The following is a 27,271-nucleotide window of genomic DNA, read 5'->3' as shown; positions in this document are numbered from 1 at the left end:
AAACGAAAGGAAAGAAACTGGGTTATGTTGATCTGATTATTCATGCATCACAACGCACGTTTAGCAACATTAGCATTTATCTGGACAAATTTAAGGCTCCTTTTAGCTCTGCTTTTGGTCTCCACACCAACTCCTCAGAAAAATATCTGCTCTCTCATCTACTAAACACTCCAACTGGTTTTTATTTCTGGAACAGCTGATGGCAGCACAGAGAGCAACAGTAAGACTGCTGCTCGTAAAACCAAAACAGTGACCTAAAAAAGGCTGAAAAGCTCCATGAAGCTGAGAGGAACAACAGACTCAGGTGACAGTTCTGTGTGGGTTTGTCACCATGATCGACTTCTTTCTCATTGCACTCAGTCATTTGAACCAACGCGAGTTTAAAAATACTGATTAAAGCAGCTTTAAATGCTGCTTCAACAGTCCGGATCAGCGAGGATCTGCTGGGTTCGCATTCATCGGAGGGATTCGGTCTCTGCAAGCCACAAAGAAATGGCTGCTGTTCGAGCGGCCAGTTGCTCGTCTGCTCCAGTGGTGCTGTGTGGTCTGATATTTTCAACATTCACATCAAGGCAGAAACCGCTGAGTATTACGACAAAAACTGCTCAGTTGCCTCATCCTGACACACAAACATTAACATGCACAGGAAAACTCCATTACAACAGCACAGACACCCACCAAGTCAAGTGACATTCGCTTTGCACACTTCTTTTTAATATCCTCATATAAATAAGCCTGAACCAGCAGCTGAGGGTCAGCTGAGGTGAGCACCCAGATGTTGCATTGAGTAGACTCACTTCAGCATGAAATGCACAAAAATGTACAAGGATGGAGTTCCAGAGCGAGACGAGTTATTTCAGCCGTCCAAGTTAAAGGCTCGTTCGTTCTGCGCAGACAGACAGCGTCGGTGGACCGGATGGACATGAAGCTCCAGAGACGAGCAGCACAGACTCCTGCCTGCTGTCATTTGTACCAGACGGACACACACTAAGAGTTCACTGACATGCCTCAGTTTACTCACAAGAACGCTCCTCTTTAAAGACAAACACAGAGAGAAACATCCAATCACTGAGCTGAAGAGCTGCGTGTGCCGCCGGCGGTGAGCACAGACTCAACGTTGTGCTTCCTACAACACTGATAAAACATTCAGCGGCTTAAATCAGGTCACTGAGAGATTCTGGCTCAGTCTGGCTCCGATGCTGCAGTGATTTGTTCCAAAACACTTCCATGCCTCTTTTTACAGCAGCTCGTCAGTATCGTAGTGTTTAGAGCCATCAATGCCAAACAACTTCATTGTTCTGGTTGACTCTCATCGCTCTCACAGCGTCGTTTTTGACCACAGCAGGTGGCTGTTTTCACAATAAAGGCTCTAAAAACCCGCTGCACAGCACCTGCTCAGCACCAGACAGCAGACAGACGCAGTTAAAGACGAGCTGTGGACACTAAGGAGCGTGCAGCAGCTAAAGATATTTCCCTCAGGAGCTGGTGGAGACCAAAAACAGAGCGGAGAGACTTCTGGACTGTGTGCTAACAATGTCGCTAAATGCTAATGTTGTGCAGATTTAAACTGTCTCGTGTTTCCAAAGTTAAAAGAAAACGTTCACATTGGAAAAACACTTCTGCTCAGCTCAATAGCAATAAAAAAACTGTGATTTTGACATATCAGTGTTTTTTGTAGTACAAGGTGTACAATGAAATAATTTATTACCATGACAATCAGGTTTTCCGTGGTGGCTCCCAGCGCCTCTAAGGACTCCGGCTCATCAGAGGGTCTCTTGTAGTGGAAGGCCGTCCCCGCGATGTCAAACTTCCTGGGCCAGTCGATGGTCCACGCTCCGTTGATGTAGTAATCGTCCCCTTCGGATTTCAAAGCTGAGTGATGACGGAGAAGCAGACACACGTTCAGAGAGCTGAAGTCAAACGCACACAGGAGCAGTAGCAGAGACAGCAGGTGGAGACAATCATCTGCTGTGATGTCACTGCCGTCGTTCATCTTCATCATCATCACTTTCAGCCTCCCTGATGTCACTGACAACTTTCTATCCCTGCACAGACTGAGCGCGCGCGCACACACACACACACACACACACACACACACACACACACACACACACACACGTGCCTGTTCACACACTGCAAACGAAGACGTTCACGTGCACCGACATGTACATACGTCTGATTCAGGAAGAGAAAGAAAACACGCTTCAGGTGGAAGCCTGGACCGATCTCATGAATACCACTCTGTCTGGTTGTCAAAACAAACTCGGTCTCCAAGCACAACAGATCTGAAAATATCCACTTTCTCTGCGCTGAAAAGGGGCCAAATTGAGGAGAAACGATCCAAACGTTCGCTATTCTGTCTCTTTGGCTCGAGCTCTGCAGATTCCCCTCAGCAGCATTTACGCACATTAGATGAACAATAGTTAATTCCTCTTTTCTAAGATTATTTCTTGGCATTTCGGCTTTATTATTTTTCAGATTGTGACAGCTGGAGAGAAAGAGGGGATAACATGAAGCAAAGAGGCTGAATCGGAGCCAGCGAGGACTCACGGTGCTTTCTACCAGGTGCCTTTACTCCTCTTTAACAAATCACAAAGGTGCTCTCACTAAATTCAACTTGAGCGCTGCAGTTTACACAAGTCTTCACAAGCATCCCGGCCTCTATTTCATGTCCTCTCACTTCGTTTGTGCTTTAATAAAACATCTTTAAAAATGCACACTTTGCAGAGACTCAGACAATGCTGCAAAAGGAAAATATTATCTTTATCACTGGGGTCACACATGAAACTCATAACAACCTTACAAATTGCTTGGAAGGGAAAATCTAGTCCCACACAATGGCCAAAATTGCACTCTTTAAACTTTGATATATAGACATCATATCCCCCATAATCCTGGTGGACCAGGCAGCTGTCACCACGGCCCTATAAATCTGACGCAGCTCTCTGGTTCAAAGTGTAACTTAAGCCCTCCATCAACACCATCCGCCATAAATTCAACACGCTGTCACATGTCTTTCTCCTGTTAATGAAAAGACACAGAACCGGCTTAATTGAATCCGGTTGTTTGATTGTTTTAAGTCTGACGCTGCCAGTGTCGCAAATAGTTTTTGTTTAGTCTGGAACGCGGCGGATGAGTCTGGTGCCAAGATGGCCGTCACATGTGTTGAGATTCAGGGTTTTATGGCTTCATGTTGGGCAACGGGGGATTAAACGATGGCATCTTCTAATTTGCTTTTGACAAAAACACGAGGAAATCCCAGGAAACGCGGTTAACACAGAACTGAACAGATAATATGAAACAGCTTGATGTCGCAAATTGCCAATTCATCACACGGCGTGGAGCTGCAGGCTCTCCTGAGATTGATGGATTGATATTCTAACAAACTGCAGCCACACCAGCACCTCTGTGAGCCAGTACCAAGACACAGAGGTGCTCTGAGCTACATGCTACGCTCATCCTGCTAACATGCTCACACTGACAACGCTACTATTCATATATCTAGCATGTAATGTTTATTGGTTTGCCATCATGCTAACAATTTCTAATTAGCACTTAAAGGGGAACTAGCAACCAGTATCATTACAGTGTAGGAATATATGCAAATGAAGAATGCAGCCGGAGCTCCACGCTCATCTGCCAGCGTCGGATTAAGAGAGAAAGCTGCTCCTCTCTCTCTGTTAGGGGCAGCTCAGGACACGTAACCCACATCAGACTGTCAAACCAGGCAGTGCAGATCAATAAGATTCAGGATTCTGTTGCTGCATTGGCCATTTCTCACCTCAAAGTCCAACTGTCACCAGTTTGGCAGGTTATAAACCAAACCAAATCATCCTGAGGGGACCATGAATCCATCCAATCACTGTCAAGATATTTCACTTAAAAGCACAAAGGTCAGCCTCGCGGTGGCACCAGAGGGGCAGTCAGGGGATCGTTAAAGTCGTTAGGATTCACCCTCTGGGCACCACGAATATCTGGACCTGAACTGATGCCAATCAATCAAAGAGTTGCTGGAATATTTCTTCAAACGTCAAACATGGCAGCCTCATGGGTGAGCTTCATCCTCAGGAGAACACGAATGTCTGTACAAAGTGTCACACCATGACTTTGCCATCCCCAAACCCGCACCTTCAGCGCGGCCAATAAAAACACAGCTCATAAAACTGCTCATTAGTTCGATTACATAAGCGACCGTTTCCACCACTTACCGATATAATTCTTCGACATGGCCAGTTCTTTGATCTCGATGTGAACCGATCCTTTTGGGATCTGGACCACCTCCATGTAGCCTGGAAGGCGAGGACAGGGATCGTTAAGGTGGTATTTCTCCCGCTCGGCCCCCCCACCCCCCCACCCCAACCCTCCACCATATTTCATCTCTCCAAGATGTTTTTCTCAACACAAGACAGAAAGTTGCATGCCATGTCAGGTAGGAGTACATATAGAATAAATTCCAAATCACCCAAAAAGGACAAAGCGGGAGGACAAAACAACCCCCCCCTCCTTTTTTTACAGTCACACACACGTGCACACACAGTATTTTTAGATGGTTTACTGGCCATACCATAGAAGGAGAAATATGTTTTCTCTCTCTCCTGCTCTCTATAGACGACCTCCAGCTACAGCCAGCGCCGTGGCCCTATCTCTGCGCCTGATGTCTTCACTCCATGATGTAATTAATGGGAAAAATATTATGTTTTGATCTATATTCTGACAACATCATTCTAAAGAGCCAAAAACATATGCTCTGTCAGTGGGTGACAAAGGCAGAAGAAAGGCACATTTCCATGAAAGATGATCTTCCTGGCTTCAGGGATGTGTTGGCTTATGGACAAAAGCTGCTCTGCCAGAAGGATGATGAGCTAGTTTTCTTCACATCATCATCATCTTCGGCGAGTGGTCGTCAAACCAAAACCAAAACTCTTCCACAATGAGCGCATCGAAGAAGCCTGAACGCTGCTGTCTGATTCATCTAAAAGAAATGAGACGTGATAACAAAAGGAAGCCTCTCAGGTGTGTTTACCTCCTCTGGGTAAAGACTCGTTGAAGAGCCCCTCTGTGGCCTCGCAGGTGCTGCCGTCCCCTCCACACACACGGCATCGGTCTTCTTTAGCATCAGAGCTCAGGATGTTGTCGCAGCCCACGTGCTTTGAAGCCAACAAAGAATGAGCGCTGTGTTAATGGAAGACTGGGAAGTGATTCAGGATTTAGCACCATTTTACAACATGAGTTCACTAAAAATCTGCTTTCAGAGCAAACTGTCAAGTCGGTTCGTTCAATACGAAGCTGAAGCCAGCAGCCGCTTAGCCGCTTAGCTTAGCATGCAGACTTGAAAACGGACACAGCTAGCTGGGCTTTGGTGAAAATAGTCCCCAACAAATTCACGGTTTCCTCCAATTTTAGTGACATTTGGTAAAAACCACAGTGTCCATCTGTTTTAGGAGATAGTTATCTTTATTTAAGTGAAACTATATGCACTTGTGACCTGTTTTTAAAGTTTATATAATCAGTAAAAACCAGTGAGCTTGGGGCAGACGGGGCGTAGACAGGGCAACCATTTAGAGATAGACCGACGTGTTATTGGTTCTGGGGTTTTCATGAGATTTGTTGACAATAAGAAAAATACAGAAAAATGCCAGACTAATCATTTAACACAGCTACATCGATACCCAGCAGCTGTACTTGCTAATAACTTGGAAGGGTTTTTACATATAAAACGTATGAGATGCTATAAAACATAATGGACTCTGAGTGCATTAACTAGCCAACGCAACAGACAATAACGTGTTGGCTTCAAATGACTTTTAATAAGAAGGCCGTATGGAGAACATTAAATCTTTATCTTTGTAGTGATTGCTTCATCGTTACTTGATTGGTAATGCCTTGGAGCGTCAGAGGTGGAACAGCAGATTTTGATTGAAGGTAAGATCTGAGTTTTCATTGTTTTCAACTGCTTTTCCCCCTTAAAGGCCTCAACACCAGCAAATTATGGACTCATTAGAGCATTTGCAACGTAAAAATATTTGTTATACATTTCAGGCCGACAGTCTATCAGGTGTTCTGCAAGATACGCTTCAAAACGTCTATAAATGTACTTGTTGCTAAATGTACACTTTAATTATTCTGCCTTTTAAAACATAACGGTGGTAGTGCAGTGTTAATATGCTTGAGATTTCCAAAATCACTCCATCACTCCCTTAATATACATATACACTTATAACGGACGCTCAGTAGTAATTGTATGACAACTATTCTTTGTTAATCAGACATGCCAAACATTCTCTGGCTGCAGCGTCTCCAGTGGGAGAATTTGCTGATTTTATCGGTTTCCCATCATTGCAAACTCAACATTTGATTTTTTGGTCAAAGAATCAGGACAGGACAAACAAATATCAGAGTCTTTTTCATTATTTTTGCAGATTTTATGGACCAAGCAATGAATGAATGGTGATCTGAAGGTTAATCCATGACGAAGATGATTGTTAGTTGGACGACAGAGAGCAGACATCGCAGCAGAGCGGCAGACAGAAATTGTCGTGCAGTAGATAGTAAATAGGGAGTGATTCTGGACACAGCTCCAGTGTAAACTGTGTGATAACAGCTTTATCGGCAGTGTGTTAATACTGTGTGACAATACAACTGGGAGGATTACTGTTATCACCAACACTTCCACTACTCTTTTGGATCTCCCAGTTCTTTCTCCTCTCTATAACTATCTCTGTCCCTGCAGCACCTGCAAACAGCAGAGCAGGTCTGAGTGTTTCTGAGAGCTTTCCAAGCAGAGTCTGTTCTAGAGATTTATCACAGTGTGGCGGTGAACCCAGAGAGCCAGCCTCTGCAAAGAAACGACACGCTGGACTCGGACTGGAAACAAACCTGCAATGCTCCTTTGGTGGGGAATATTCCACCTCTTCCCATTAAAGCACACACCATGTTGTATTTTTATATTAGAATCAGAGTAATGTTGTTGGCGCGTGGGCCGCACGGTCACGCCAAACAGGAATCAAATCGTACGGTCAGGTGGAAGTCAAAGCAAATACTTAAAGCGAGCAACCAAAAAGTTATTTCAGCTGCATCTCAGAAAACACACAAAAACCCTCATCTCCACACACGCACACACACAAAGTGCACAAAAATGATTTATGCTGGTGAAAACAAAGACAGCACCAGCTGGCAAAATAAGCCTCAACCTTAAATAGATAGAAAATCATTATTCGATCAAAACAATGATTTTTGTGTTTTATTTATCACAAAACGATCCTGCTGGAGGCTTCAGAGGCCTGATAAGAGTCAAAAAGAGCAACGCCAGTCATTCGACCACAATCAGCAACTCAAAGGCCGGATTTTTCCTCACTGAGAGCGAAGCAGATTTGAGCTTCGGCAGTCGAGTTTACGCGATCAGCGTTCAGCAAACTGTGCTGTCGAAGATCAAGACTAGAACTGAAGCTCAGTGAATGTAGAGATAACACGTCACATTAAGTCCTATCAATGTCAATCCGTCATAATACTGGATTCAGTTCGGCACAGCGTCACTTAATGCATCAACGTGCTATTTCACATTCTGCAAATCTGCTCGATTTCCAAACAGGATCAGTCAAATATTTATATCTGGAATAATTCCTACATTAGGACCGATGGTATGTTTTCAGTGGCGTTGAGTAGCTGAATTTTATACGTCATTTTATTCTATTTCCAGGAGCTTTTTCTAACATCTGGCAACAGGAGCAACAGAAGAAAACGGGCATTTCATCCATGTATGAAAATCTAGAGTCAAAACTGAACATGATAGTTTAGTGTTGAGAAAAAAAAAGGTTGTCAAAAGGATTCATATTCACTATGCTGTTTTTTTCTAAGCTAAGCCGGTGCATCATTGTTCAAGTGTTCTTTCAAGACCTCAATGAAATAGAGCATCATGTGGGTTCAGGCCTTTAAATGAGCGCATATGACAGAGCGCTGCTGCCTTACCTTACACTCTCCATTGATGCAAATGTCCAGAGAGTCGGCCTGACATCGGGTGCCGTCTATGACTGCAGGAGAGCGCTCTGTGTAGAAGTTATAGCCCTCCGCCAAGCAGTTCAGCGCACAGGGCTTGACACCACCTGGGTTATAGAGAACACACAGAGACAGAGCACATGGTTATCTACAGTTCAGCCTGCACACAGAAAGCACACAACATGACCTGAAACCTAAGAGAACAACTCAGGGATGAGTGATAAACAACACCAGCAAACACTGCTGTTGTCCCAGGACGCGCAGCCAGTTCTGGGATCCTCTCCACTTGTTGACAACAATAATCATGAGGAGGAAAGTCAGCAGTGCTCAGATCTTAACCCCAGCCTGACGTCACTGCGACACTGACACCAACAGAGACGACGCCTGCTGCCAGCAGCAGTAACGATGACGCAGGTTATCTGCTGTTTTAACACGACGGCCCCCGGCCCGAGGAACGCCACGAGTCAGGAGGTGATGGATTGGACAAAACAGACCCCCGTGATAAAAGAGATCGAACTTAAGCTCCTCCATCTCTCAAAGAAAACAAAGGCTGTGTTTACATGCCTCGAACTTTTATCACTCTTTGTGTTTTCAGTTAAGTGGATATTTTCCACGATCTGCAGACATCAAGGAGAGAACTGACACGGGGCCTGTACTCCCAAACTCCTGCCAGCGACTGTGTTACAGCACAAAAGCACTTCCATCCATTCTGGCTCAGTCAGATAAGTGTTGATCCAGAGGAGAACAAAGAACGAGCCCCAGTCCTTCTTCCGGGAGATTCTTGACATGAAATGCGTCAAGACATCTGTCCAAAATGTAAAATCTCCCAGCACATCCAGAACACCAGCGAGGGTCTTTGAACACAGCACAGCGTGCAGGAATCTGAGGAATTCTCCACACAGCAAAGAGACCAAGTGCTAGCTGGGTATACAAGACAGGCCGGCCTGCAGACTGTCATTTATGACGCAAAAAGGATGACAGGGAGATTTCACAGCTCAGCGCTTGACTGATGTACGAAATATTCTGGAGCCAGCTGCATCAGCTCTTAGCGAGATTAGCCCCGTTATAACGTAAATATTTACTGAGAATTTACACTTCACTAAACGAAAGCTGGCGGCACCACGAGCTAGTTCTTACAGAGAGATGAGCTGATACTCAATATTTACACCCACTAGCTAACAGGTGTAACTGTTGCATGGCTAACTGAACCAGCTAACTGAGAGAGCTAACGTTAGCTTGCTAGCATATGACCTGTTTAATTTAAGAGTAAAAAAAAGTAATATATTGTTGATAAATCTGAACAAATACTGGATCAAACTGCTTAAAAGTGTTAGAAGTTTTAACATTATAACCCACAAACTGATACAATACACCTCATATTAGGCTAAAAACGTCAGGCTAAATGACTAGCTAATCAGCATCAGTTAGATTAGCATAACTGAATATTTCCCACCGCTTGTTCTAAACTGCTACTATTACTTTTATACACAAATGTTTTTACATGTACTTGTACTTTCGGTGTGAATGGTGACAGAGATGCTTCCTAGCTATCACTGAAGTCTTTACTGGGTAAGATAAAACAAAAATGTTTATGGCACAACCGATTTTGTAAATTGCTAGTTTCAGACTAGCTAGCGTTTATGGTATTATGAGTATTAAGCTCTCGTCTTTTTTCCAACTTTGATTGCTGTTCATTAAGTAGTGAATATTTAATGGTCTAAAGAAACACTTCAGACTTGAAAGCAGGTTTTCCTGGTGCCACCCGGCCCTGAACTCACCACCAGTGTAAGGCTTCCAGTTGTAGTACTTCCCACGGAAAGGCATGCTGTCAAAATCAGCGCACTGCTTCTCTCGGAAATCACGAGATCCGACAGGACAGGCCTGCAAAAAGGTTTAAAAAGGGAAGAAATGTTTTAGAAAAAAGATGGAAAAAAGGATAATACATTCATTGGAGTGTTCGCTTCATCCTTTTCTCTTGTATGCATGTTTTACCAATCATGGACAATCATAGTTATGTAGAGCTGCATGAAGCCTTGCTGTCCATAATGCTTTGGTGTCTGTGACATAGATGTGATGGTGTTCTAATAAAAGTTAAAAACAAAAGTTTCTCAAGTCGTATAATATATCACAATGAACATCAAGTCTGCATTATGGTTGCAGAGTAACGCAGTACAGACTTTTCTAATCAGTTTGCTATTAAACTGCATTACCAAGCTATGATTATGTAACTGCCAAAAAAAAAAAAAAAAAAAATACAGAATTGATGGATTATACAACTGAAACAAGATTTAGAGTCTGCCAATTGATTTTCATGCCATACGGAAATGAATGGAAACCAATGCATAACTGGAACAGTAGGAAAAAACATCCATAAATCTAAAAATCTGTGGCACGCATTCAAAAAGAGTCCGAAAAAACCGACATGATTTAAAGAAGCGCAATGGAATAATCCTTTAAGATCCTGAGTCGCAGGCTAGCATGTTGTCAACATTTGTGAATTATAGTATCTCCAACGGCCGTTTCTTTATTCTGGGAAGTTTTAATTTGCATACAGACGACATAATTATTAACAACTGGACAAAGTCTGCATAAGATGTCATTTTTTATTTTCAGACACGACCGCACTCGTTTCTTGGAATTCCTAATTGAGAAAGTTTTTGCGTTTGGAGGCTTTGCTTTGTTTTCGTGTGCAGATGTTGCTCCAGTAAGAGGAGGTAAAAAGTGGAAAGAAACACTTTATTGGTGTGAAAAGGTCCTCAGAAACCCCAAAACACTTCCCCCCGGGACAAATGAAAGCTCTTAGGTCAAAGCTGTATTTCACATGCTGAAAGTGTTCCACGCTGGAGCGGGCCATAGGGAAGGCTGAGCCGCTTTCATTACCACTCCGGTGTTTTGCCAATATGGCAGCTTTAAACTTGCACATCAAACATGCAGATTGAGTCAGAAGAGACAGAATAATATTATTACAAGTGTGTGTTGAAATGACAACACGAGGCCAAATGAGATTTACATGCGCCAACACAAGTTTGACGGAGGAAAAAACTTCCAAGAGCACATTAAAAGGATTATTTTCATTATTGATTAACCTGTTGATTGTGCTTTGAACAATCAATTAATCATTTGTCTATAAAATGTCAGAAAATTGTTAATAATCACAGAAATGACCCCAGAGCTCAAGGTGACGCGTGACAGCATCAGTTCAAAACCCAAAGAGAAAAGCTGCAAGTCTTCTCATTTATGCAGCTGGAACCAAACAATGTTAGTTGTTTCCTCTTGATAAATAATTAATAGATCATCAATATTGTTCTCTTGATTGACTGATGATCTTATTGATTTATCAGTATGCCGTGACACATTCTAACAGTCTCTGTATTTAAAGGGGAACTCCACTGATTTTACACGTCAAAATCAATTAACTGGTAATAATAATAATAGTAATATTAATGAGGAGTCACACACAACCTGTGAAAACAGTTGGATAAGGTCTCCTGAGGAGAATCTGAGAATATTCTCATGATTTCACTTCACTAATCTTGGTTTGGGCTGAGAGTCGACTCATTTAGCTGCGTGCTAACAGTCGGTCGGTCGGTGCACCAGTTTGGTCCAGACTGAAATATCTCAACGATTATTGGCTGCATTGGCGTGAAATCTGGCACACACGTCCACATTGACCAGGTGATGAATCCCTCTGACTTTGGCGATCACCTGACTTTTCTTCTCGCGCCACCATGAGGTTGTCATTTGTGGTTATAAATGGATGGATTGTCAGGAAACTTGTCAGACATTCGTGTCCCTCTCAGATAAGCTTTGCTGATCCCTTACTTTGCCAGTTAGCGGCATCATCAGGGCAAAAGTTTCACTCGTCCACCACTTTGGTTCATAACATTATGATTAACATGTTAGCATTGTCATTATGAGTATGTTAGCATTTAGCTCAGTAACCACTCAGTCTTGTTAATCTGTGTTTCACAGCCCTCAACTGTATGGACTCACAATACTAAAACACTGGAGCTTTAATGTCAACTATAACCTACATATCTGCCTGTGGCCAAGCCCAGTGGGCTTGTATCCAACCAGAAGGTGATTCCTCTTTCAATAGCTCTTGCATGAAGCATAATGCTAATGGGAACGGCCTTAGAATATAAAGTAACCTCCCACAGGACAGACGCAGTAGCAACAGGAAGGGAGGGAGGCAGCATTAACAAATAATATCTGACCACTGATCAATGTAAAAATAACCAGGATATAAACATCAATTTATGCATGCAAGTGTGTGAGTATTTGTCATTGTAGCTACATGTGGTGCGCACACACACACACACACACACACACACACACACACACACACACACACACACACACACACACACATTTCCCTGGACAAGGTGTGGTCAGTGTGATGAAATAGCGGTTGGGGATGTTGTTTGTTTTCCAAAGAAAACACTCAGTGCTTGCTCTCAGCTGTTATTTTTAAGACTTGCGGTTAAACGTCCACCAGGGCCCTAACTATTTCAATTTTCACCTTGTGAAAAAAAAGCCCACCTAGAAATAGTTGAACAGGGATCTCAACTTGCAGCCATGTTAAATATTTGTTTAAAGCTTTGCTCCAGACCTCAAAAAAAGGCTCTGTGAATTGCTTTTCATGGAATAGACTCTGAAACTGTCATCATCGTTGACTCAAGTGAAATGTCACAAACAATATATGAACTATTATGTGACAAAGAGACGAATAAAAGCGAAGCCACCGGGGGAATATCGAATCACAGCCTGTGCATTTTTATCATCGTCTGTCCTGCTTTCCAGGAAGAAAACATGTCAGAGAGCTTAAAGGCGGTTTGGTGCTGCTAGCTAACATGCTCCTTGTAAAGCCTTTCCTAAGATAACATGTTCTGCAGGAGAAAAACAGCAAAGAGGAGGTTCAGCAGTCGCGCGGTGACAGGATGAATCCATCCCAGCTCAGAAAGCCTCAACAGACCAACTGTCTCAGTCCCTTTACACACCAGAGCCGAGCATCCATCAAGAGGACGTTTAGGCTCCACGTCACTTGTATACTTTGGTCTAAACACCGAGCAGCTGAGTAAAACAGGGAGGCAAAGAAATGAAGAAACTCACGTCGGTGTTACAAGATCTGTAACGCTTCCTCTCCCCGAGACAGTACTTGCCTCCTCCGGACGGGCTGAGAGACACAGGAGAATTGAATGAGTGGGGAACTGAGACGTGAGAGGACATCTTCAACACATCAACACATTACAATCACAAAACTCTTCAAAGAAATCAAGTGTGGTGAGAAGGTTAGGAAGCGTTTGGTGAATGCAGGTCACGAAACGGGCCTCAGAACGCCGAGGACAGAGTGTGTGTGTGTGTGTGTGTGTGTGTGTGTGTGTGTGTGTGTGTGTGCCGCTTTGCTGAGCATGTGTACCAATGATTCATTCATGAAATCCAAGCTGCTCTTAGAGCTCTTAAGTGTGACACGGCATTTAGATTTGGGAGAGAGACTCAAGTCCCGCAGCTTCAGGACGACTCTCGACTCTTCGCCGCACATCTGCTACATCCATAAAGGGTTTGTTTTTCTTCTCATATCGTCTCTTTGTTCTTCTCACCTTCGTTAGCCCACCTTTCCTCCGTGACTATTTCCACTTCACTGCAAAAAACAGCGAGACAGGCTCTGTAATGAATGTGTTGGAGGCTGCTCTGGCTCTGTTTTCTCTGCCTCCCTCCTCTTTGCGCTGATGCCTGAGCGGCAGCGATCACCTTTCACAGGTGTTCCACATTATGCCTTCGCCTCGTCCCCCTCTTCCCTCCTTCCCCCCTTTTTTTCCTTGCCTCTGGTTCACCCTGGCTCCCTCTCCTGTCTTCCCATGACGTGTTTGACGTAATATCGAGCTTCCAAAACAAAGGAATGCAACGCCGGAGGAAAGATAAAGATCCCAAATGTCTCCTCGCCAGATGAAGATGCACTGGACAATGATTTGTTTTGCGATCACGTGTGAGAGGCCTTAAAACAAAACTAAACAGTGCTATAAGATCATAAGAGTGAGCTGTGTCTTAACTGATTGCACATGCTACATCAGTCATCTCAAGCAGCATGAGGCAGACGTCTGTCCAGGACAACCTTAAACAACCTTCTTCTGGCGATTTTACTGCATGACAGAGACGCTGCAACTTTGGGAAGAAAAGATATCACTTCCTCTTACAAACGAAATGTTGACTTCATAAGAAACTAAAGAAACCTTTAGCAAGCCCACCACAGATCACATGACAAGAAGCGGAGCTGCACGACCTGTCAGGCTCTTACTGTTTTACCTCAACAGCTCGGAGCTGGTGAGAATGATGCGATGCTGCTTTGACATTGCTAATTGCTGGCAATGCTAATTAGCACTAGCGGTTTTGTTTTTTTAGTCACGGCAGGCACAACAGTAGTATTTCAAGTAATCACATTTAAAAGAAGAGCAAAAAAGAAGGCGGCATAACATACATCCACACAGCATACACGTGCGCACACACACACACACACACACACACACACACACACACACACACACACACACACACACCTGTAGGCAGGACCTGGATGTGTGTGTTCAGCTTGCTGTGGCTTACTTTGCCTACTTACGCTGGGCTGTCACAGTGCCTCATGGAGGAGGATACACCGCCCCCACAGGTCCTGCTGCACTCCCCCCATATGGACCAGGGCCCCCAGCCTCCGTCCACACTCTGAGGCCAGGTACCGAACGCCACACACTCCCCCTGGTAGCACCACTGGCCGGGGAGCAGCAGAGACACGAGCAGAGAGAGGGAGACTTTGGTTATTACGCAGCAATTTCTTTACACCACAAAGACACATTAATGATTATTTAAAGGCCTCGGTTAAGACGAGACTCTCGGTAACAGCAATTTATTACAACAAAGAACACTTAAGTGTCAGGCTTACAGTTTTCCAACAGCCATTAGCTCATAATAAATGTATGTGTATGTGTGTGTAGTGAAATGTAGACTAAGCAGAAGCTGACTGATGATGGTTGCCTTCAATGACACATTCTCCCTCTTCTGTCTCTCTTTAAACACACACATACACACCAACTAACTTGTGATTACACTTATTACTCACCCTATAATTTCATTTCTGCATTAGTCCTGTTATTTCTCCGCTCTTACCTGCCATTTTCCATTTTGGTATTGCTGCTCTGGTTCCCTGCTAACTGAGGTTTATTGTTTCATTGTACAGCTCATGTGACTCAGCTCAGGTTCTGTCCTTCTGCTCATTAAAGCAGTAGTTCAGCATGTGGGGATGTGCGCTTTGCTTGCCTTATGGAGTCTGGCGTGACCCCTGACTCATGGTGGCTAACGTTAGCATACTTTAGGTAAATGTTACTGTATTTCAGACGTCGCTGAGTCACTTCATTGACTTTATGACTCTTCTCTTCTCGTGCTACTGTCCAGTTTTTTGTTGCACGTTGTTCTATTTATTTAAGCCTGTGGGTCGGGATGCGCTTAGCCTAGCTTAGCTTAGCTTAGCTTAAAGACTGGAGGTAGGAAGTACCAGCTGACCTGGCTCTGTCCAAAGTTCAAACTTATTAACACGTTGAATCTTATTTGTTTAACACACATGTAAACTGGAGGTAAAAAAAAACAAACAGTTTGTGGTTTTGTGTTACGTGCTCTCAGTTATTTCACTCTTTTTGCAGTCTTTATGCTAAGCTAGGCTAACCGTGTCCTTACTCCAGCACTGTACGCCAAGTTAATACTTTAAGGACTCGAATGTTGGAGGGAACAACAGAGCTGTTATCAGAATCACATGTTTACGTTGCTAAGATGCTAATATGTTTGAAGCACTTCATTCATAGACAGTGTAGAGTTAGCATTAGCATCTAATATGAGTTAAAGTTTAAAGATTAAGTTTTTTATTTGGTGATTTTCCACAGGTTACCTGACTCTAAAGCAACATTTCCCAAAATGTTTTGCTATTCCTTTAATTTGTGCTTTTTCTGTCTTTATCATTTCACCACAATGCTTTCTTCTCGTACTCTTGAACGAACAGACCAACTTCTTATCCTGAATTAGCATGTTGTTGTATTTTCCTGTCATGTCTCCAGTGCACAGCGAGGTGGTTTCAAAGGCAGGTGAGAGCCCTGTGCTGCGTTTCAGGAGTGTTTTAAGCCTCATGCTAAGCTGTTCAGAGTTCCAGAGGGAAGAGGGGATCAGAGACGCCCTTTGTCTCTCCAACTGTGTCAGTAGGTTAAGAACCCAGAGAGACTGGGACAGTCAAGGTGAGGGCTACGTTGGGCCACTGTCCTCTTTCTCTGACTTACTCATTCACGTCCTGAGACGTTGTCTAAACAAGATTAGCGTTGGCAGAGAGGAGAGAGGGAATGGAGAGATGGGAGAAACTGATGAGCAGAGACGGGAGGGAGGAAGGTGAAGTTGGCTTTCCAAAACAACCTTAGAGTGTATATCTGAGAGTCCAGTAAAACTGAAAAAACTGCTCTCTGTTGGTCAGTTTCTGCCCTCTCCCCCTTCCCTCGGCCCTCTCCTCCCCCAGTCTCTCCCTGCTCCTGTTGGAAGGGCCTCTCTCCATTACACGCTGGGTGAGAAATGGCTGACATTCATATTCCTTTGAAGCTGTCCCCGGCAGGGGCAGACGGGGTATGCCACTGGCTCTCCTAAAGCTGCTCCAAAAGCTGTTCCAAAGCCCCCCAGGCTCAACCTGGGGCCCCCTGTGTTGTCCAGGACCCTGTCCGTGGGCCCCGGTCCTCAAAGGCTCCACTGAGCTAATGGTAATCACGGGTGACAGCTCGTGACACTCTCCTATTCTTCCCTTTTAGACCTCGGACCATCCGGTGACAATGGCTGCCGTAATCCGTGTTAAAACTGTCTCCCCTAACCTGGCTGGCATCAACAGCGGGCTGATGACCTAAAGCCTGGCCTGCTTGCATGTGTGTGTGTGAGAGTGTGAGAGTGTGTGTGTGTGTGTGTGTGTGTGTGTGTGTGTGTGTGTGGTAGCACCCATTGCATGAGTGCACACTCAGAGAATGGTAACCCTTCCCAGCGTGGAATAGATGCAAGTCGAGGCAGTGAGGTACCACGAGCTGAGGCTAGAGTCTGCACACAGGGGAGGGTACTGCAGTACTCGTGTCTCATCAGCAGGTACTACGTTACTGTGAGCAGACTTTCATCTCTGACCACGAGCAGCATCTGCTGTGGTCATGGAGATAGTTTTGGTTCTATTTGCAAATATTTTATTTGAGATTTCTGCCTCAGTCAAAATATACTGGGTGAAGGTGAATCACTGCATAGAGAAATTCAGCTGCAGCATCTCTTTCCAGAAACAAAGTCCAAGTTACTCTGCACAGAGGAAGCTCTCAAGAGATTTCATCTTCAGCAGAAAGTAGCACCACGGAAAGGTCTTCTCAGCGGAGATTAGATTAGATTAAATGCTCACAGAGCTTTCACGCAGAGTTCATCTTTAACACATAAATTCCCGCCGTAGACGACTGTTCCATCCTGACAGGGTGGACTTCTGATAACCTGAAGCACCAGATGGTTTGTTACACAGAACCATCTGGGAAGTCATCCGTGAAAACTGTCTGAAAGAGGGCAGGTACTTTCAAAAAACACCTGACAGGTGAGTGGATGAGCCATTGGGCTATCACTGTCTATCATGAGTTAACTTCAACCAATCAGATCAATGGAATATGATGTAGCAGGAGAGTAAAACCCTTGTTGAAGCCAGCTCAATGAAGAAATTCTCATCTCTAACCTGTTCAGGAGCCATCATTGTCACGCTGTCAAGACACCTACACCCCGCCCACCCGTAGATGCCAATCGCTCCTGATAGGACGCTGCCTGGTCTGCATGGCAGGATGGATTCCGCATGATCTTGCAAATCCAGCTGCCGTGCAAGGTTAGTCCTCTGAGGGAACGCTGTCTTATTAGCTGCATCACACCTTTGCGACCTGACAGGCCAGCTAGCCCTGACAGCTAGCATGGCTAAATGTGCACTAACAGGGATTTTGTTTCTGGAAAGACACATTAAAGCTAAATTCATCAAAGACCGGGGAATAAAAAACGCATTTTCCACGTCCTAACCCTGCGTTCCTTGATTATTTGATAATTTACTTCATTTCGCCTTCATGCTCCTCCCCCTGATCTAGCTGCCCAGGTGAGGAGGGTGTGAGTGGAGGCACAAAACTTTAAATGCATGACAGGTGTTGGATGACTTACCCCTTTCTCAATGCTGCCGGTCTGGCACAGGGTCCCCTCTGCAGCAGGGATACTGTTAGTTACACAGCGGTTGCTTTTGCTAAGGCACCAGAGCTCTCTACACACTTCCTAGGAAAGAAGGCAAAAGCAAGTTGGTCAGAATAAATCAATTCAGCAGACTGGGGGGTGGATTGCTGAATAAGGGCGAGGATGATTTATCAGTAGCCTTTGGTGGTTTTCCTCTTAGTGCTTTTCTTCTGACAGCTACGAGAGAAAAAAAACAAACAGCGCGGAAAGACATCGATAAATCTACACGATTCCAGATCAAATCAGAGCAGCTGATGAGACCACATCAAGACCGCTGAGAGGCATCTAACTTCAAGAGCCCATATGCTTTGGATCACAGTACATCTTGAGCAATACGCCAAGGGTCAGTGTTCTCTTATGAGAAATGAAGAGTCAGCTGGATCAACACCATGACTAACGTTTGCTCACGTTCACCTCAGGACCACATGGGACCGTGACATCAGTTCAAGAAATCCAATTTCTGCTTCTTAGGGGAAATCAAGAGTGAGCAATAGGCCTCCCAAGTCTTAGATAAAGACAACTCGTAGGCCTAACAAATATCTTTAGTATTACTGAGCGGTCTGAATAAACATCATATCTCCGTCTTCTCCTCCTCACTCCTCAGTCTCGAGCATGAGGAAAATCCATTTAGATTACTGAAGGAATGGAGTGTGTGTGTGCGTTAGAGAGCCGGAGATAGTGGGTCGACAGCACTAAGTTGCCCCCAAATAAATAAAACTGTAAAGCGAACACATGTTACAAGGACAGCTCTGCACAACCTCGCATTAGATTTCCCATTAAACCGAACTGGGTCGTCTCAACTTCAAAGGTTTTAACAGGACAATTGTGGACGGCAGAAGAGCAGGCTCATGAAAAAGAGTTATGATCCCGGGCATAGATTCTGACCCCCGGGGTCAGTAAATATACCACGGCCCCGCGGCTCCCTGAGCATATCCAGATTAAATAAAGCAGCAAACTGCCACTCTCTGGCTGCAGCGACTCGCCTCTGCCAGCTGGTTTCAATAAGCCACCCCGCCGCTCCATCCACGATCCCGGCCCTGCTGAAAGGTCAGCGGCCCGGGCCTTAACGAACATGGAAGTGGACCTGATGGATTTACGCCAAGAGAGAACACGCCGGCGGTAAAAAGTGCAGGGGCGCTGAGAGAGGGCCTCAAAAATACAGCCATCAAAGAAAGGTTGTTTGTTTTCCGTACCTTCATCTCCCAGCGTCTCATAAACACTCGCGTCCTGCTCGCCGGTGACGGAGAAGTGGGAAGTGGTCATTGAAACCATATTATTGCTATAAATTACCCCAACTTCCTCTGTCGACGTCTGTGTTACTTCTCTCACCTCTGACATGGTCTCCTGCTGTGATTTTAGGTCTGTGACACCTCTGTGGTCCTGAAAGTGTCGTCAGCCATATTCAGTGAAATATCACCGTTGTGTTCACGACGTCTTCTGGTGACATCGATAAATACAAAGCAGCGTGTACTTTGGTTTGATGTGTGATCAGTTCATTGAAGGGTGAGTTATTTCCCTTTCTTTGATTGCTTGGATTGGGATATTACAAAAATAAGGTCTTTACTTTTAAACACAGATGTTAAAAGTTTTAAGACAAAATAATAAGTTGAATGGTTAAAAGTGGTGAAAACAGGCATGCTAGCAGCTCACTGCAGCTAAATGCTAATGTCAGCATGCTAAAATGCTAACCATGACAGTGATAGCAGGTTGATGTTTAGCCATTTTCACCATTTTAGTTTAGCTTGTTAGCATGTTAATTTGCTGATTAGCAATAAACACAAAGTACATCTGAAGCTAATGGGAACGTTGTTAGTTTTGCAGGTATTTGATCAAAAAGGGCGGGAAAACGTAAGTTTTGAGCTGATGTCAGGGTGGATCAGTCCATTTTTGGCCTGATGGTGGTGCAAGAGGAACGTGCACGTTTACGTTAAAATTCAATGCATCTAAAGCTTTAGCTGCTGAGATTTTTCAGTGGACGAGGCTGACGATGGAGAAACAGACCAGCGCGGCTGATCGTGGTTTCAGTCTGTAATGAAATGAACTGTAATCAACTGTAATGAACTGAAATCTGTTTTTATTGGCCGTTAGTTATCATTGGGTCGTCGCAGGCGAGAATCACAAATATCCAGTATGTCAAGAGAAGAACCAAAAGTTGGGGAAGAGTCTGAATATGAAAGCTAATTTTGTGCAGCAGAATTTAGTTTTTTCCTTCCTTCCTGACCCAGTAATCATCTCGCGCCCCTCTGTGGGCTCCGGACCCCCCGGGTTGGGAATCGCTGCTCTACATTACTGTTCCCAGCTTATCCCAGTTAAGCAGGACACTGCAGGTCATGTGTGGTGGTAAATTTCCATCCTGTCCTGAGGATGAATGAATATGGTGAAGATTTGTGGCCAGAATTTTAGAGTTTTCTGTGGTTGAAAACATAATAAATCACTTTGTTATCTTACGGTCTGCTTCACCAGTGAAATATGACGGCTACAATATGTGTGTGTGACATTATTTATCGTAATGTTAGAGATAAACTTTGATACGCTCTGGCTAAACTTCCCTTCCTTTCCCAACACTGCTCGTCTGTATTCTTTTGCAGCACGAAATCATGCAAAAATATTCATCCAAATGTGGAAAAGTTCAATAAGTTATGGCTGAGCGTTGCTTCAGAAACCAGACTCTTCCATTCATTAGACCCTTTATCCATTTCTGTGGTCATGTCTGTCCTGTAAGCAGTCGCAGAGGGCATCTCTTTCACAGATGGCTGCATGAAATAGATCTGATTGTCAGATGAAAAACTCCAATCTAGCTCTGTTGAATCAGAGCTGGAATCCAATCCGCTCATAAATGTGTGTCTTTCATGCTGATCTAAAACCACAATTATGAGCTTAGGAGCCAAAATAACAGGGCTTGATTTGGGGCCTGTTATAATCTGCTGTCAGATATTTCTTTCAATGAAATGAAATAACTCCATGATCTCAGCTAATCTCGGTCCCCTTTTTCCATCGTGTGCCCAAATATTTACGTAATGCGAAACAATATCACGTTATTGTTCGTTAAATCTTGGAGGATTCTTTCAACCGCTCGTTCTACCGCATGGCTGTTCCTTGTCTTTCACTGCCTGTGTCACTTCATGTACTGAGGTTTTCTCATTACTCAGACGGGGGAGGGTGAATCATTATCATTACAGACTTCAGGAAAAAAAAAACAGATGAGAGGAGTGTTGATTTCAATCCTTCATCTCTTTGTCTGGGACGTTTAGAGATTAAAAAGAAGAATAAGGAAACGTGTGGAAAGACGCCTCCGAACAGTCAGGAAATAATAAAACAATTATCTTCCTCGTACGTTTACGCTCCTTTAATCTCAATTAGGAAACGTGAACTTGAAACTGTTATTATCCCGGTGAGGAGTGAACATGCTGTGAGTGTTCGTCAGCACCCGTTATTAAACGTGGAAGAGCTGAAATGAAAACGTCAATTACTTTTTCAGCTTTTTTGCATTTGAATTGTGTTTATTTTGCACTCTGACAAGAATTTATGCAGCACTTTCACCCATTTTTTGTAGCACTTTTATCCAAAGCGCCTCTCAGTTAGCTGCAGGAGACACGATATCGTTCAAACACAGAAATGTCTTAAGGAGAGCTGCTGAGAGAAGCTCAGACCTGCAGTCAGACCCATCAATAACATCGATCTTCTCCTGTTCTTCTCCTGTTCTTCTCCTGTTCTTCTCATGTTCTTCTCATGTTCTTCTCCTGTTCTTCTCCTGTTCTCACTGTAACATAGTTTTGAGACCAGCTCAGAAGTCGTCAGGAGTTTCTTTTTTTATGATTTCAAACGCAGCAACTGTTCGTTTTTCTCCTCCTTGACGAATCTGAAAGTCTCCATTAATCGTATCATCGCTCAATCAATAGAATGTCAGAAAAATGTCAGAAAATTGTGAAAAATCACAAAACTAAACGTCTTCAAAGTCGAATCGATTGATTTTCAGGCCCTTTAATGATTTCTAAACAAATTCATGGACTTCTGCTCCCAGTGGACACTGGACATCCTGACCACAGCTGACGCCTGTGGATGAGTCTGTTCGTACTTTCCACCCTCCTTTCACAGTCCGGTCTCATGTGGGTGTTTCGGCGATGCTGCTGCAGCGCATGCGTCTCGTGTTCTAAAACCACAACTTATCGAGTTAACACGCAGTGCCGGGATCCGTTTGGGTCGGTGAGAAGAGGAGTGAGGAGGAAAGATGCTGGTTTCTTACCCCATACTTGCACTGGCGTGAGGAGGCTCCGTACTGGAAGCGACACTGCTCGTCTGCATCGTACACCTGCCCCGGGGCCACTGTTGGGTACAGGAAGTCTCGTTTCAGAGGTTCATTGTCCAGACACGTCCCCCGACCTGAGCTGTCAAAAAAACAAACCTACAATAGGATTGTTTCTTACACAAAGAAACCTTTCTACACTTGGTGATGGCTGAGTTAGAAATGCCAAGATTGGCTGATTAAAGCCCGCCCACCCCGTCTCTGTGTTTGACTCGTTTAATTTTACCACCAATTTTGTAGTTAATGTTGATATCACACATCAACACCTCCTCATCAAAGGGAGCGCTGAAGCACAAGGAGAGACATTTTACCGAGAGGCCTGAAAAGAGCAGCCCCTCTGATTACATGGCCTGTGCTCCGCCGTCCTGCCTGTCACTGCTTACACTGAGTCCACACAGCAGCCAATGAAGTAAGAGAGCAGCCAAAGGAAGGGAAGAGCCTGGAGTGAGCTGTGGGTCATACGTCCAGGCTCGGGATTATGTTTAGTCTGTTTTGTCAGATAGAAATATGTGCGCTCACAATGAACTCGCAGGAAACACACACACACACACACACACACACACACACGCACGCACACACACATGCACACACACGTGGCTGCTTTGTATTCTAGTAGCTGAAAAATAAAAACACTCGAGCCGAGGAGCTCCCAGATCTGCTTTTGTTGGTGTTTATTCTGAGTTCAGATGCTGAAGCTCAGAGACTAAAATTCAGTTTTATCCTTCTGACCTTCTGCCAACCTGTAAGACGCTAAAATCAAACTGAAGACAAGAGCCAGTAAACAAACAGAGACGCTTTTCATTTTGATGCCGAGCCGCCGCTGCTCCTCTCTGAGTCAGAGGTTTCTCTCAAGGCAAAATATCACTTCAGCTATTTACTATAACGCCGTGTTCTTTCCAGCTGCGGCAGCTGCAACATGCAGTGGAATGCTTCCCATCCCTCGAAAGGAAAAGTGGGCCTGGTGACAGCAGAAATGTAGAGCTCGGCCTCAGGACCAGAGCACAGGAGAGGAGGCCCAAACTGAGATTACACAGGTTACAAATATACATATTTTGGTGTCCTGGATTTGTGTCTGAGGTGTGAGATGACACACGTCCTGTTACTAATAATCCTGACGATGTGTTCTGTGGATTATCCAGAGCAAACTTCCCCTTTTCTCCTCCTCTGCAGAGGGACGAGGGCAGAAAGTCTGCGAGCTAGTTGCTAACTAGCAGTCTAGCATAGTAATGTTTTTGGAAATAAACTTACTCACTTTGTCGCTGACAGATTACGACATTGATCTCACGCTCATGTCTACATGTTGAATATGAAGCTGCAGCCAGTTAGCTTAGCTTAGCATGAAGGCTGGAAACAGGGGGAAACTGCTAGCCAGCCTGTGCCCAAAGGTAATGAAATCCCCTCACCAGCACCTCAGCAGCTCTTTAATTAACATGCTGTATCTCGTTTGTTCGATTCACACAAAAACACACACACAGAAAAAAGAGTAAGAGGTACAATGTGCTGGTTTTATGGGGGTTGTGATCTGGGACCAGTAACTTCCTCGTTTCTGTGCTGGTTCACTGACAGATAATTAAACAAGCTGAGGAGCTTTAGAGGTGCTGGAAGGTTAATTTAGTTTCCTTGTGCTAATCTAATTATGCTAATCTATGTGGAGCTATTTAGCCAGTCTGGCATTATTAGCATAACGCTTCATAATTTGAGGTATGCGTGACGAAATCTTCCCAGTTTACATCATTATTGACCAGCACTGCGACCAAACGTCAGGTCAGATTTGTCAACCATTGCCTCATCTTTTACTTTCATTTATTAGCAGGCTAACATTAGCTCTTAGTAAACTAAGCAAAGCTGTTGCGGCCTCCCATCGATCTACAGTTAAACTGAATATCTCGTTTTCCCAGAATATTTAACGACAACATAAACTTTAATTGTTCTGTGATGGAGAACCGCACGGTCCAAACATAACAACAATATCTCATACATGCTGTTTGTTTTCATCGCGGGGTTGCAAATAAAGTCATGTATTTAAAGTGGAAAGTGGAAAGTCTTCCTTTCGTTGTTCCTCTCTCCTGTCTTTCTTCCTCCCTCCATCCCCTGCTCTCACTCGCTGAATGGATAATCCTGTTTCTTGGCTCTTGTTCCTCGGAGGACCCTCTCATCATGGAGAGAGACAGACAAACCGGTCTCTGAGGCCCCCAGACTCCCTGTGCACTGAGGGCAAGCCTCACTATTTATTGGTTTGGAGAGAGACAAAATAGTCAAAGTTTAAACATAGAGGCTATTATTTGACATTGTCGCAAAGGCTTCCTGTCCGGTGGATTCAGCCAAATTCATTATGCAGAGCGGAAATATCCTCTAATAAGCGAGAACATCAGCGATCCTTGAACTCTGACACCAGTCATTCATGTCGACGCTAAAAATGCTGATTGGATCCAAGCAGTGTTGAGACAGCGGCGTGATTAAATCAGACTAACCTGACAAGTCACACAAGTCTAATATCAAATTTAATCGAGCATGTGGTCTCTGAGAGTTTAATAAACCCAAACTGCCTGCCATATAACATTTAGAACAAATTGGCATGCAGGCTTGGGAGAATAAACTATGACTGAACTGTGAGTGCATTCATAAACCATTCCTAAAAAAACCCAAACAAAGCACCACATATTGCTTTAGCGAGATGGTGAATCTAGGCCAACACCACAGCCAAAGTTGTTTACTTGGCCTGGAGGAGCATGTGTGATATCCAAAACTCTGATTGAGGGAGAGAAAGGGAGGATAATTGGAGTTTACAGACAGAACCCTTTTGTAAAAAAACATAAAAGCTATAGGCAATAAAACCAAGAACAACACACACACACTGACACAAATAAGGGGATAATACAGGCCGAGCAATAGCTGATTCTGCTGAGAAAACAAGCAAAACAACTTTGTGTCTTTCTTCATTGGAGCGCAGCTTCGGTCACTCTCAGACACTCGAGCCAGAAATGGACAGAAACCCGGCGGAGCTGCAGAGAAGCAGCTCTTTGTGTCCCAGTTGGAAGCTGGCATATAACACCGTCATCTCTGTCACAAGTGCTGTTCACTAACCCTCCTCTAACAGCTTTCAGCCGGAAACATCATCTGACAACCACGGCCGCTATTATCGGCTTTCTTGGAGGGCCTCGCTAACTAAATGAATACACAAACAGACACACAAAGACACGCCGCAACGCATCCAACCGACGCTCCACCACAGCGTCGTGTACTGGGATTTGCGAGCAGCACTCCGGTCTTAGTCGTGGGCAGTCGAGCTGAGCCGTGAGGCTTCAGCAGGAAGACGGAGATGGACGGATTCTTCTGTTCTCTGACTGTACTGAGACTTCTTTATGTTTCAGCGGCAAAAACTTGCGTTTGTCCACAATACTCGAATCAGATCGAGCCTCCCGAACACAGACTGACCGTGCAGACACATTATAATGCACAAGCATGCACGTTAGCACAGCATGTGTGTACAGGACCACACTGAACAAGCATGTTGCCTTCAAGTGTCCCTAAGAATGATCTTTTAAAGTTGATGTGAAAAACGTATTTGCACACCATGGAGGCGTCTTTCTGGCTACCGCCGAATGCAAATCCAACATCTATTCTCCGTTTCACTCTGTTTTTGGGCTCCACCCACTCATTTCGTGCTGGGCGTTAAGTGAATAGTCGTCCTGCTGCAGGAAATAAGGCTGACGACAACATTAAGAGTCAACTAAAACAATGAGCTAAAAGATGCTAAAAATCAGTAGATCTGGTTGGAACAGTTGGGTGATAATTCTCTGAGGCTTTGTCACCACAAGCAGCACCTTCATATAATTCACACTACTTTTATCTTTTGTTATTATGAAAATGTTGATCAGAGCAGCTTTAACGGCATCACGACTCGCTCAGAGCTGTTCCTGTTGTGAAATCTGCTTCTTGCGCCACATTTGTCCTCGTGTTCTACAGATATCCTGTCGTGGCCGCAAGCAATCGCTCAGAGTTGTTGAGTGTTACAAAGATGAGGAATCCTTGACCTCTTTCATGGTTTAAGAAGGATAAAGGAGAATGGCAGCATGTTTCTCATCTGCGGGAACAAGACTGACATCTCTTACGTTTACTGTCTAAAGGAGAACTCCTCCAATTTCAGACATCAAAGCCTGTTTACAGTTCTGGAGGAGACCAGACCTCAGGAGGCCTCTTCTATCTCTGTTTGAGCCTCACAGCTTGAGGCAGCATTAGCTGCTACGAGCGTCACACACGCAAATCTATGGCCAAAGTGCCTGCAGTTGAGTTGCATTGTGGGTAACGTAGGTGCCCGTTTTGGACGAAGAAGATGAATTCAAGGAATGAAAGGAAGACATCTGTGATTGTGCTGCGTCAGATTTGATGAAACTGTCCATCATGACACCGGAGGTCTCGTGTATTGTCCTGGATTGAATAGATTCAACAGTAATGTGAGTCTGAAAGCGAAGAATTTAGCTGTTTTAAGTCAAACATTCCTCCGTCCACTCAAAGGAAGCTGTACAACCTTAAAGTAAAGCTGCTCATTCAGACGCCTCCTTTAAAAGCAGCTTCATCTCAGTGAGCCTTGACTCACAGGGTTCAGGGCAGAAGCTTTGAGTTCACTGCCAGACTCTGAAGGCCAGCTCCAGATGTTTTGTCTGGAGTTCTCTAACTCCTAGAAACCTG

At 44.3% G+C, this 27,271-nt stretch overlaps 1 protein-coding gene across 1 annotated transcript in view; it reads right to left on the bottom strand.

The window, feature by feature from the left end:
• adamts6 (ADAM metallopeptidase with thrombospondin type 1 motif, 6) overlaps window positions 1–27,271 on the bottom strand; it is a 56,078-nt gene that overhangs the window by 12,855 nt on the left and 15,952 nt on the right. Inside the window, exons 11-19 of the mRNA XM_076757689.1 lie at window positions 22,523–22,664; window positions 18,214–18,321; window positions 14,606–14,751; window positions 13,105–13,168; window positions 9,771–9,873; window positions 7,966–8,099; window positions 5,024–5,147; window positions 4,209–4,289; window positions 1,709–1,872 (exon numbers count right to left, since the gene is read on the bottom strand). Of these exons, the coding sequence (XP_076613804.1) occupies window positions 1,709–1,872; window positions 4,209–4,289; window positions 5,024–5,147; window positions 7,966–8,099; window positions 9,771–9,873; window positions 13,105–13,168; window positions 14,606–14,751; window positions 18,214–18,321; window positions 22,523–22,664 (1,066 nt within the window). The remainder of the gene's footprint in view (window positions 1–1,708; window positions 1,873–4,208; window positions 4,290–5,023; window positions 5,148–7,965; window positions 8,100–9,770; window positions 9,874–13,104; window positions 13,169–14,605; window positions 14,752–18,213; window positions 18,322–22,522; window positions 22,665–27,271) is intronic.

The sequence above is a fragment of the Chaetodon auriga genome, chromosome 19 (genome assembly GCF_051107435.1).
Source record: "Chaetodon auriga isolate fChaAug3 chromosome 19, fChaAug3.hap1, whole genome shotgun sequence".
Lineage (NCBI taxonomy): Eukaryota > Metazoa > Chordata > Actinopteri > Chaetodontiformes > Chaetodontidae > Chaetodon > Chaetodon auriga.
Note: the sequence above shows the minus strand (reverse complement) of the source record. Positions and strands in the feature narration are given on the sequence as shown.